Below are 13,384 nucleotides of genomic sequence, written 5' to 3'. Positions count from 1 at the left end.
GGGTTGTTCCTCGCCATTACCTCTCGTTGCTTTGCGTTCTTGGATACGTCTGGTCTTGACGTTGTCGAAGGCTGTGTGGTCTATGATGGAAAAGGGACAGGAGAGTGTGTTATGGTGGAAGAGAAGGCGGTTTGTTATGGTTTGGGCTTAAAGCCCATCAACCTCTGGAGAATCATTTAGCCCATAAAAACAGCGCAGTGACCAACCAGTAAAGTACACTTTAGTACACCTGAACATAGCCCAAGAGTGTAAGTAAAGTCTTGGTGTATATACAGCGAAAAAAAAGGTTTCTGTTGCGCAGTCTTCAACGACGTCGATTCACAACTTAGGGTCCCAAGTTCGATCCCAGGGCAGGACAGAGACCGGTGGTCATGATTCCTTTCACCAGAAAGGTCTGCTCACCTTGCAGAAAATAGGTAACTGGGAGACGAACAACGGTATGGGTTGTATCCTGGGAAAAGTCAGTGTATATATATATGGCCTAAGAGGAACCCTCCTATATGCTAAAACACATCTGGCTTCCAGTTCTGGATAACGGGAAGCTCTCGGGGGGTGAGGGTGGGGGTGGCGACCTGTGTTGTGACCGGAGGCGAGGAGGTCAGGTATATTACCCGGGAGGAAGAACTGAGGCCTCCACTTCGCCACTGGACGAGGATCTGTCAAGAACGGTAAGCTGCTCCCTCCCGCTCTGTCGTTATCTCACACACACCGCAGCCCGTTCTAGCGAGCGTTCATAACGCTCTGTTAAAACTGTTGTACTAAAGTGCCTTGTTTTACAGTCCGTCCTCCTAAGGTTTCACAATGAAAAGAAAACGGTTAATTTAAAGTGTCTTTTTCCTAACGTAAGAGACCAAGCCAGGGAACCCAAAACAGAAAACTGGAAAGTACGTCACTTTCGTGAGCCGCTTTCATTTTCTAGTACGATAATTTTTAGCCTTACTAACGCATACGAGCGAAAAGCGACGTTCTTTGTGTGAGGACAAGTTGTTTCCTAACCTACCAGAGGATCCACGAACGGAAAACGGGACATTATGTCAACTTTCTCGAATCGCTACCATTTTCTAGCACGACAGTTTTTAGCCTTTAGTAAACTATACGTCAAAATGCACCGAGAGGAGAACGAGTTGCTTTTTTCTGTATAACCAAAGGTCTCTCCCCGCAATGGGAAGACTTACCACAGTACCTGTTACTTTACTGTAAACTTATATATTACCTTATGCAAGAACAATCACAAAAATACGCGATTCAGGTATACGGAATTAACCACACAGGAGAAAAGCCGAAAATAATTCCAGCGCTTTCGTTTCATTACTCATATGTGGATATACTTGTGTATATCACCTTATACATGTATTAATCACCGTATACATGTATTTATCACCTTATACATGTATTAATCACCGTATACATGTATTTATCACCTTATACATGTATTCATTCCGAATACGCGTCGTCGTCTGGCGAGTTATGTGAAGATGGAGCCCCATGAGTCAGGCGGTGATGATATCCTGTGAGGTTATCTGCCAGATATGTTATCTCAGAACTCACACCTGGCAATGTGTTATCTCAGAGCTCATGTCTAGCAATGTGTTATCTCAGAGCTAACATCTCGCAATGTGTTATCTCAGAGCTCATATCTGGCAATGTGTTATCTCAGAGCTCATCTCTGCCAATGTGTTATCTCAGAGCTCATGTCACCTTACCTTGAGGTTACCTTGAGGTGCTTCCGGGGCTTAGTGTCCCCGCGGCCCGCTCGTCGACCAGGCTTCCTGGTTGCTGGACTGATCAACCAGGCTGTTAGACGCGGCTGCTCGCAGCCTGACATTCTGGCATTCCTAGACAATAACTTGGATTTTTGTTGACATAATCTCCCAGAATTATCATGTGGCATAACCCCACTCTCTCAGTGAAAACTGAAAATCTATTTTTAGTGATAATTTGACTATAAAAATCTGCTTTATTAGAGAACGGATGATACAAGCAATGAATTTTTACCCATTATTATCTTTAGAACATATTATATTATTTGTAAAATATTTTAAAATTCAAACTATTTGTACATATTATGGGGAAGGTCGCTTAAAATGTTTCGTCTCCCTTCCTGCGTCTGTCTGTCTCTCTGTCTGTCTGTCTTTTGGTGTCTGTCCTTAGGAGGGTACAGGAGTAGACGACTTCTGTCTCTCCCGTTAGCAGCCTTAAGAGCTCTCCCTATCCCTGGAACACGACCTGTCATACTCTTTCTTAGTACGTGTTATACTTTGACACGTACTTTTTCTGACCCAGCCTGGCTGTCTTGGAGGACAAGCCTAGTGTGCTCAAGAAGCCTAATGTGCTCAAGGAGAAGCCTAGTGCCTTTGTGGAGGATCACCCTATTATCGTGCTGGATGAGAATCAACCCAGTACGTTGGAGTAGTGTTGCAATTGTGTATTAAGGACTAGAATTATACCTAATAAAGAGGTCGCGATGGTTTACAGATGATGTGGTGGAGAAGTGCAGCATTGGTGGTGGTGATGCTGGTTGCCATGTCAACGGTTGCCATGGCAGCTGTTGTCGGACCCAAGGGTAAGTATCTCCATGGTTACAGTTACCATGACAACACTGATATCAAGATATAAATGTTCTAATGGAAGGCATCAGGATATCATAATTAATTTTGAATCTAAAATAAGTTTGGGCCGAGAGAAAAATGTATATATGAATGCAAGGTCCAACGTGCGCTCTCGCAGCTTTAAGAATATATTTATTCGTGTTAAAGTTAACATTAAGCCCCAGAGAGAGAGATGACATGGAGAGATAATGAGTTGAACCAACACGTTAGTCTCCTTCCCTCCACAACAGACCCCCTCTACCCGGACAACATCGTACAGCCTAGGGTGAACTGCTCTAAGGAAGGCGTCTTCCCTCATCCTAGAAACTGCAGCTGGTTCTACAGGTGAGTGTCTCTCTGTGGTGAACACCTGCAGTGAGTGATCAGTGTATCTGTGTGTGGTGAGTCTCTGAGACTACTACAGTAAGTGGTCAGTGTCTCTGTGTGGTGAACACCTGCAGTGAGTGATCAGTGTATCTGTGTGTGGTGAGTCTCTGAGACTACTACAATAAGTGGTCAGTGTATCTGTGTGGTGAACACCTGCAGTGAGTGATCGGTGTATCTGTGTGGTGAGTCCCTGGCATAACTACAGTAAGTGGGTCAGTGTCTCTTGGTGATCCATGCGGGTGAGTCTCGTTCACGTGAGTCTGTCAGGTAACTGATGAATATAAACAAAAGATTTAAATTCGTGGATGGAGGTGGCTTCCACAACTTCCTTCAGTGCTCTTCACTTGTTGACTACCTGTATAAGTTACTAGTATGACCTTACTGATGTCTTCTCCTACCTTCTCTCATTTTAAAAATAATGTGACCATCTTGTCAATTCCCCCCCCCCCAGTATGTTGTATGTTGTGATCATGTCTAATCTCTTTCTTCTCTCATCCAGAGTTGTCAGGTCTATTCCCCTCAACTTATTCTTACAGTTAAGCCATCTTAGCTTTGACACTAATCTTCTTGCAAACATCTGTAATTTTTCAATATTGATTTTATGCTTCACTAGATGCGAAGTCCAAGCCGGTGCTGCATACTCCAATATTGGTCTGTCTAAGGTTGTGAAGATCGTGTGTGTGTGTGTGTGTGTGTGTGTGTGCCCTGGTCGTCCGAGGTCCACCAGGCCCCAGACGACCTCTGGGGTCCACCAGGGCCCAGACGACCTCTGAGGTCCACCTAACCACGTCCGTCTCCCTCTGGCCAGGTGTGTGGACAGGATGAAGGTGGGCTTCTACAACACCTTGCTGTTCGAGTGTGGCCCCGGCACCGTCTTCGCCGACGGCCTCGACCAGTGTGTCCCTCGCCCTAAAGGTATGTGTGTGTGTGAGAATATTCCTCTTTCCTTTCTCTGAATTTGTGGCATTCAGGATACCTTTATGAACATTTCTCTTCTGCCATTAGAAAGGAATTATTTCCCCGTCTTATACCGGGTTATAAATACATATGAAGATTAAACATGGATCGCAAATTTGCAGATGCAGATCAGTCCTTCAATCGGCAGATTGATTAATGTTACTGTTCGAGATTATATATATATATATATATATATATATATATATATATATATATATATATATATATATATATATATATATATATATATATATATATATATATGCAATTGACGATCACAAAACACTGATCATTTTATGCGGAAAATCCACAGAGAAATATGAAATGAGGTGAACGTTTCGGCTTTGTTAAAGCCTTTGTCAACACCAGACTGACTAAGGAGAAGGGAGAAGGGGAGGATATATAGGCCGACACCTGACCAACCCATCCCTAGGGTTGGTCAGGTGTAATTAACCAAAAAAGGTATAGCTTAGCTTAGAATGGTCAAAGAGGATTAAGCGGTCAGAGAATAAGGATGAAAGATTAAAGAAAAGCCTCATGAACACACAATATATGAATATACAATTATAATGAGACATTGTAAGCCTCTCTATCAAAGTTGTTTCTTAAACTGTTGTGCAATATTATAACTAGAAAATGGATCAAGTTTGTACATTCCAGTACTAACATTAAGAAGATTTGGACACTGATTTTTAAGAAACTTAATATAAATTTGGTGTTTACTAATAGTACGATCAAATCCAATTTAATAAAAAACTCCCCTGATACAGCAGGTTGTGTGTATTCGATTCCCTGCAATGATTGTGATTCTGTGTACCTTGGACAAACAGGAAAGTCCTTACAATTGCGGTTGTCACAACATGCTTATAGTATTAGAACTGCCCAAACGTCTAATGAATTGTATCTACATACGAGTTTATGCGATCACAATATTAACTGGAATGGGGCAAAAAGCATTACCAATTGTGGGGATTTCGTGGAACGGAATTTGATTGAGTCTGCTCTAATCAGTCAGTGTCCAAATCTTCTTAATGTTAGTACTGGAATGTACAAACTTGATCCATTTTTAAGTTATAATATTGCACAACAGTTTAAGAAACGTTCACCTCATTTCATATTTCTCTGTGGATTTTCCGCATATATATATATATATATATATATATATATATATATATATATATATATATATATATGTCGTACCTAGTAGCCAGAACGCACTTCTCAGCCTACTATGCAAGGCCCGATTTGCCTAATAAGCCAAGTTTTCATGAATTAATGCTTTTTCGACTACCTAACCTACCTAACTTAACCTAACCAAACTTTTTCGGCTACCTAACCGAACCTAACCTATAAAGATAGGTTAGGTTAGGTTAGGTAGGGTTGGTTAGGTTTGGTCATATATTTACGTTAATTTTAACTCCAATAAAAAAAATTACCTCATACATAATGAAATGGGTAGCTTTATCATTTCATAAGAAAAAAAATTGAGAAAATATATTAATTCAGGAAAACTTGGCTTATTAAGCAAATCGGGCCTTGCATAGTAGGCTGAGAAGTGCGTTCTGGCTACTAGGTACGACATATATATATATATATATATATATATATATATATATATATATATATATATATATATATATATATATATATATATATATATATATATATATATATGTGTGTGTGTGTATATCACGAAAATAAACACGTGATTAAGAATGTGACAATGTCAGACCACGGAGGAAAATGAAACAGGAATTTCCTTAAGTACTTTCGTATATTAAATACATCTTCAGAAGGTCACCCGACCTTCTGAAGATGTATTTAATATACGAAAGTACTTAAGGAAATTCCTGTTTCATTTTCCTCCGTGGTCTGACATTGTCATATATATATATATATATATATATATATATATATATATATATATATATATATATATATATATATATGTATGTCGTACCTAGTAGCCAGAACGCACTTCTCGGCCTACTATGCAAGGTCCGATTTGCCTAATACGCCAAGTTTTCCAGAGTTTCAATATTTTTCTCATATTTTTCTTATGAAATGATAAAGCTATTCATTTCATTATGTATGAGCTAATTTTTTTAAAATTTGAGTTAAAACTAACGTAGATATATCACCGAACCTAACCAACCCTACCTAACCTATCCTAACCTAACCTAAACTAACATAACTAAATCAATAATTTATGTTCTTAGTATAATGTTTAATTATACTTATAGTTCTTAGTAATGTTTAATACTGTCGAATGATTCATACATATTGGAAAGGAAGAAGAGTTCATTTTTCAATGATGATAGTACTTTTGCAAAGTCATGGTGCTAATCTTGCATAGACACTTAGCCATCTCATTAACTGTAAGATCAACACCTCTGTGTACGTAATTCCCAAACTATATAAATCAGGAGCACGAACCTACATAATGAAATCACTAGTTTGATATATTTACGAGAAAACCTTTGGAGCAGTTCGATGGACTCGATTGACTGGCTAATGAAGTTTAAGCCACCACAAGAGGTGGCACGGGCATGAGTAGCCCGTAAAAGTGGTAAATGTTTGGCGAGAATGTGATCTTTAGTCGTGAATGGTCACAATCGGTGTCCCCGATGGACTCGAACTCGCGTCCATGAGCCTCTTCGATTATCTCTAACTGTTCTCCCTCCTCCCTCTCTCTCTCCCCAACCAGCGACAGACCTGTGTCCGGCGCCCACGCCTCTTCCTCCGACAGTGCCCACCACCCCCGCCAACGTGCTCAGGTGCACAGACCAGCAGACTAGACCCAAGGAGGATTGGATCGTCAAAGAGTACTGTCAAGTGTTCACCCTGTGTGACGCCAGTAAGACGTTTAAGGTAAGACTGTTGCATTCAGAGATCGTCCTTGTGTATGCTATCGGCTTCCAAGTTTATAAGAGTTAACATCTTTGTCTTTACACACAGAAATCACAATAGCGTGATGCATCAAATGAACAAATCCACTAGGGCCGTGACGAGGGTTCGAACCTCGTTACGGTCCTTGTGGATTTGTTTATCTTTGTCTTTAATCATCCCCAACCAGACCAAGCGAGTCTCTAAATTTGCCCAGTCAACCCCTCAATGTGCTCGATCAACCCTTAAGTTTGTTCAGTCAATCCTCCAATCTTTTGAATCCCGTCTGACCCCTTAAGTCAAATCTATTAAGTCACCTCTCCGTTGTATCCAGTCACTCCGCTAAGCCGCTCAGTCAACTCTCAAATTTGCTTACTAAACCATTCAATTGGTTCCCTCCGCACCAAAACCTTACAAATCAACCTTTCCAGTAACTAAGCCAACCTTCCATTCTACTGAATTATCTGGACAAGTGTGAAACTGACTTCTCTCGTCTAAACAACACTTCCTTCCAAACCCTTCCCCACACAACTCCCTAAAATACTCCCAAATCCCTAATAACTCCCAAATCCACTCTAATACAAGACCTAATTAAATTACTCACATTACACCAAATTGGAATTGAATTTGTCAATAAAAATGTCAATAATAATAATACCCTCGTCCTCGTCCTCGTCTCAGGGTCTTCAAGAACTGTGTACCAACTTCTACCAGTGCCACAAGGACCACGACGGGTCGTGGAGGTTCGAGCTGAGTAACTGTCTCCCCCCATTAATGTACAGCTTCACTACTGACAGCTGTGTCCCCCGTCCATCAGGTGAGTTGAATAATATATACACACAAATAATGAAATAAAAATACATTAGAGAAGTATCATGTGAAGAGCTCGTTCCACGCCCCCCAACACCTTTTTAACTCCTTATGCCCTCTTCCTTAAGTACTTTCGTATATTAAATACATCTTCAGAAGGTCACCCGACCTTCTGAAGATGTATTTAATATACGAAAGTACTTAAGGAAATTCCTGTTTCATTTTCCTCCGTGGTCTGACATTGTCATATATATATATATATATATATATATATATATATATATATATATATATATATATATATATATATATATATATATATATATATATATATATATATATATATGTATGTCGTACCTAGTAGCCAGAACGCACTTCTCGGCCTACTATGCAAGGTCCGATTTGCCTAATACGCCAAGTTTTCCAGAGTTTCAATATTTTTCTCATATTTTTCTTATGAAATGATAAAGCTATTCATTTCATTATGTATGAGCTAATTTTTTTAAAATTTGAGTTAAAACTAACGTAGATATATCACCGAACCTAACCAACCCTACCTAACCTATCCTAACCTAACCTAAACTAACATAACTAAATCAATAATTTATGTTCTTAGTATAATGTTTAATTATACTTATAGTTCTTAGTAATGTTTAATACTGTCGAATGATTCATACATATTGGAAAGGAAGAAGAGTTCATTTTTCAATGATGATAGTACTTTTGCAAAGTCATGGTGCTAATCTTGCATAGACACTTAGCCATCTCATTAACTGTAAGATCAACACCTCTGTGTACGTAATTCCCAAACTATATAAATCAGGAGCACGAACCTACATAATGAAATCACTAGTTTGATATATTTACGAGAAAACCTTTGGAGCAGTTCGATGGACTCGATTGACTGGCTAATGAAGTTTAAGCCACCACAAGAGGTAGCACAGGCATGAGTAACCCGTAAAAGTGGTAAATGTTTGGCGAGAATGTGATCTTTAGTCGTGAATGGTCACAATCGGTGTCCCCGATGGACTCGAACTCGCGTCCATGAGCCTCTTCGATTATCTCTAACTGTTCTCCCTCCTCCCTCTCTCTCTCCCCAACCAGCGACAGACCTGTGTCCGGCGCCCACGCCTCTTCCTCCGACAGTGCCCACCACCCCCGCCAACGTGCTCAGGTGCACAGACCAGCAGACTAGACCCAAGGAGGATTGGATCGTCAAAGAGTACTGTCAAAACTTCACCCTGTGTGACGCCAGTAAGACGTTTAAGGTAAGACTGTTGCATTCAGAGATCGTCCTTGTGTATGCTATCGGCTTCCAAGTTTATAAGAGTTAACATCTTTGTCTTTACACACAGAAATCACAATAGCGTGATGCATCAAATGAACAAATCCACTAGGGCCGTGACGAGGGTTCGAACCTCGTTACGGTCCTTGTGGATTTGTTTATCTTTGTCTTTAATCATCCCCAACCAGACCAAGCGAGTCTCTAAATTTGCCCAGTCAACCCCTCAATGTTCTCGATCAACCCTTAAGTTTGTTCAGTCAATCCTCCAATCTTTTGAATCCCGTCTGACCCCTTAAGTCAAATCTATTAAGTCACCTCTCCGTTGTATCCAGTCACTCCGCTAAGCCGCTCAGTCAACTCTCAAATTTGCTTACTAAACCATTCAATTGGTTCCCTCCGCACCAAAACCTTACAAATCAACCTTTCCAGTAACTAAGCCAACCTTCCATTCTACTGAATTATCTGGACAAGTGTGAAACTGACTTCTCTCGTCTAAACAACACTTCCTTCCAAACCCTTCCCCACACAACTCCCTAAAATACTCCCAAATCCCTAATATCTCCCAAATCCACTCTAATACAAGACCTAATTAAATTACTCAGATTACACCAAATTGGAATTGAATTTGTCGATAAAAATGTCAATAATAATAATACCCTCGTCCTCGTCTCAGGGTCTTCAAGAACTGTGTACCAACTTCTACCAGTGCCACAAGGACCACGACGGGTCGTGGAGGTTCGAGCTGAGTAACTGTCTCCCCCCATTAATGTACAGCTTCACTACTGACAGCTGTGTCCCCCGTCCATCAGGTGAGTTGAATAATATATACACACAAATAATGAAATAAAAATACATTAGAGAAGTATCATGTGAAGAGCTCGTTCCACGCCCCCCAACACCTTTTTAACTCCTTATGCCCTCTTGAACCCGCCTAGACTCGCTCTCAACACGGGACTGGATGGACTTAAGTCCATAGTCTTAGACTTATCTCCACAGTCATGGACTTCCTTCCGAATTCACAGTCAGATCTTCACTACGCACTATCTTCATAACTCACCATCTTCACTGTGCACAATCTTCACCATTATAACAGTTTTTACTCTAAAACCATCATCACTGTATCCATCTTCATTACAAACTACCATCACCTCTACCCATGCTCACTATCTTCTTGACAATAACCATCTTCATTACTCACAACCTGCAACACTGTAACCATCTACACAACACACGACCATCCTCATCACTGTAACCATCATTATCCTGGCATCGTACAGGGTATCTACAAATATTCAAGTCCTTCACCTTCTCTACCCTTCATCACTTTCCTTACCCATTACCTTCCCTCTCCTTTACCCCATTCCTCTATTCTTCACCACCTTCCCTTCCCTACCACTCACCACCCTTCACCGACTTCCCTACCGCTCACCCACCTTATTTACCCTTCAGGTATAAATTGATTAAATTCAAAACATCATCTGACATGTGCAATAGATGTATTAAATACAAAACATTGGACACCCCATGTTGATATATGGAATGCAACACATTATATAACCCAGGCATTAAAATATACGTTACGAGACCTCAGGCATAAATGCATCAAATTCAACTTATTACCAAACCCCAGATATAGGTAGTAGTAGTAGGCATCCATCAGTCTCAGGAGACTATGGAGTTGCGCTCTGGTTGTCGGTCTATAGTGGCCTCTCCAGGGCTCTCTAGGTGTTATATTCGTTAGATATACCAAATATAACACGTGACATGTATATAAAACATGTGACATATATACAACAGATGCTACTCCATGCACACATATATTGGTTTGGTGATTGGCTTAAGGCCAACCCTACGTTTAAAGGATTATTAAAGACAATAACCATAGCCTACTTAATTGTTAGTATAATTAATTCTGAAAATAGTCCTGGACTAAAGTAAACTAAAGTAAACTCTTAAGTCTATGTACACCAAAAAGTGGTATATATCTCGGTGTACATATGCGTAGCAAATATTTAAAGACTGTTGAAATAAGCCACTAGTTTACAAGAATATATTTTGCGTGTTTTCTCCATATTGTTTCTTCAAGTTTCTAGATATGACTGTGCAATAATTAATTGTACTTCATCCTAGTGTTAACATATACATGTGCATTTGATTTTAGTTAATTTTTTATATCAAATTTACGTGTATTTTGGTTTCCTTTCAGATAATGAGTTGTGTTAACAGATAAGGACGACGCTTCTCAACTAACACCACTGTTGATGTGAGGGTAGAAATAGCCTAAGATGCTGCATCCGATAGGCGTATATTATTATCCCAATATACTCGAATTTGAACCCTGTTGACACCTCTTATGACGATATTCAAGGCTTTGACGCCCGTCACTAGACACCAGCAAGTAGTTTTAGCTTTGTTATTTGGCTTGGCTCTTTCTCCCAAGATAATTCCCTTCCCTTCTGACACCCTTTTATATAATGGCGTCATATATTTTCCAACTGCTGTATAGTTATACTGGCTTAGTACCTTCTGATCACTACCCACTTTGATATCAATCAGTAATACACAGCTACAATTTGATATCTTATTACTCTTATACTTGATATTCAACGCTTTAAATCATGTGTGATATCAGCTAGGCATGATCCCACAACCCTCCCTGATCCCTTTGAGCACCCTACAACCTTCCCCACTCAGCACCCCACAACCCTCCGTGATCCTATTCAGTACCCCACAACTCTACAAGATTCCCTCAAAACTCCACAAGCTGTATCCCCCCCCCCCCCACACACAACAACTCTACGCAATTCAACTCTACAACCAACAACAGTGGACCCCCTTCCCGCCCCCCCCCCCCTCACTCACAAATCACCATGGCATTGTTATTTGCATTAAAAATCCTCGTAACGTTTAAGTATTTCATAACTAGTATTTTATTTCTAATTGTCAAAAACTTGTCATTTGGCAAGGGTTCACAATTATGAATGATATATATAGATGTCTATTTTAGCATTTAATATAAATTATAGACCTGAATGTTTATAAAAAGAGTTGTTATAGGAAGTTTGTTTTTGTTTACTTGTTTATAATTGTGAAAAAGGTACATTTAAATATTAATGTTTTTACGTGATTATATTTATGCAAGCATTATTATTTTGTTTCATTACCTTGAACTATTTGCTTAGTTCGTCATGTATTTACAAATTACTAGGCTTAACGTTAAAGTAAATTGCGAAATAGAACGTTTGGTTAAGTTTCAGTTTTAATGTTTCATTTTTGTAATGTAACATTGACATTGTATATACTGTTCTGGCCTGAGGGAGTTGGGGCTTATGGAACTTATACCTCCAAAGAGAACTCTGGTTATTGTACCAGGCTGTTACTTGCGTACAGGTGTATAACATCTCCCCAACCACGATCTACCGGAACAGACAACCGACCTCGGTAGCCACACTCCCGCTACCGTCGGTCCACCTATAATGAACACTGGAGTGCTTGAAATTTACTCAGGAGATCAACCTGTACGCCTCTTGATCTTGGAGAGGGGTTCAGCATCACATATTTAGGGGTGCGGCTCCAACACTGGCTTTGTTGCCTTGTGTACTTACCCTACTTGAGCCGCCGTGACTCCCCACTCTCTTTTTGTTTGAAATGACTTCCTAAATTCCCCTTTTACGAATTAGTACTCTCTGCCACCCTGTCCGCAGCTGTGATCCTTTCTCTTTCTCTCCCTCTCTTCTGCTTTCTGGGAAGCCTCACAAGGACAAGAGCAAAAGCCAGCTCTACACAGTTAATAAATGAAAAAAAAATACACAATACATGATATAAGAAAAATAGAAAATTATCGGACAACACTCTAAGCTGCCACAACCCGGTAGCAATCCAATACCATATCCTGACTTCACCAACTGTCCATATCAAGTGGCTGCCCAACTCTTGGCTTACCACTTACCACTCCCCCACCAAATGAGGTTGAAATCTCGTCACAACAATATTATACACTCAGCCCTAAAAGTACATAAAACTCAGCTTGTGGCTGAAACACCAGAAACATTTGCATAAATATTCCCCAACACAAGAAGACATTAATCTCTCACCTTACACGGCATCTTGCACGACAATAAGCGTTCAAGCACTCCTCTTATTCATTCCTGTGTATCCTCCATAAACCTCTGTTCTGCTCCTGGAGGCTCACTACCATGTAGGTTCTCCAAAATATTCAATAAAACACTTCTGCAGTTCTCCCAAAACTGCTGCACAATGAAGTCCTCTTCAAACACCAGTGATGCTTCACCACTGATTCCACGGAGACACGTGAAACTTGATTGATTGATGAAGATTAAGCCACCCAAAAGGTGGCACGGGCATGAATAGCCCGTAAGTGGTGGGCCTTTTGAGCCATTACCAGTATCAAGAGCTGATACTGGAGATATGTGGAGGTGCGAATGTACCCTGCATGACGTGAAACTCCTCT

The 13,384-nt window shown here is 40.2% G+C and overlaps 1 protein-coding gene across 1 annotated transcript; it reads left to right on the top strand.

Moving 5' to 3' along the window:
* The first annotated feature begins 653 nt into the window (after window positions 1–653).
* LOC123752880 (uncharacterized) lies at window positions 654–12,302 on the top strand. The gene is made up of 9 exons (XM_069310015.1): window positions 654–668; window positions 2,476–2,563; window positions 2,840–2,933; window positions 3,784–3,890; window positions 6,640–6,803; window positions 7,500–7,635; window positions 8,733–8,896; window positions 9,587–9,722; window positions 11,120–12,302. Exons 2-9 carry the CDS (start codon window positions 2,476–2,478, stop codon window positions 11,134–11,136), a joined length of 906 nt encoding a protein of 301 aa, XP_069166116.1. The 5' UTR covers window positions 654–668; the 3' UTR covers window positions 11,137–12,302.
* The last annotated feature ends 1,082 nt before the right edge of the window (window positions 12,303–13,384 follow it).

The sequence above is a fragment of the Procambarus clarkii genome, chromosome 66, assembly GCF_040958095.1.
Source record: "Procambarus clarkii isolate CNS0578487 chromosome 66, FALCON_Pclarkii_2.0, whole genome shotgun sequence".
Lineage (NCBI taxonomy): Eukaryota > Metazoa > Arthropoda > Malacostraca > Decapoda > Cambaridae > Procambarus > Procambarus clarkii.
The sequence above is the reverse complement of the archived record's forward strand: the minus strand, read 5'-3'. Positions and strand labels throughout refer to the sequence as shown.

Coding starts and splice junctions, on each gene's coding strand:
- LOC123752880 (XM_069310015.1), top strand. CDS start 2,476: ATGATGTGGTGGAGAAGTGCAGCATTGGTGGTGGTGATGCTGGTTGCC. Junction 3,891..6,639: donor GTGTGTCCCTCGCCCTAAAG/GTATGTGTGTGT, acceptor CTCCCCAACCAG/CGACAGACCTGTGTCCGGCG. Junction 6,804..7,499: donor ACGCCAGTAAGACGTTTAAG/GTAAGACTGTTG, acceptor TCCTCGTCTCAG/GGTCTTCAAGAACTGTGTAC.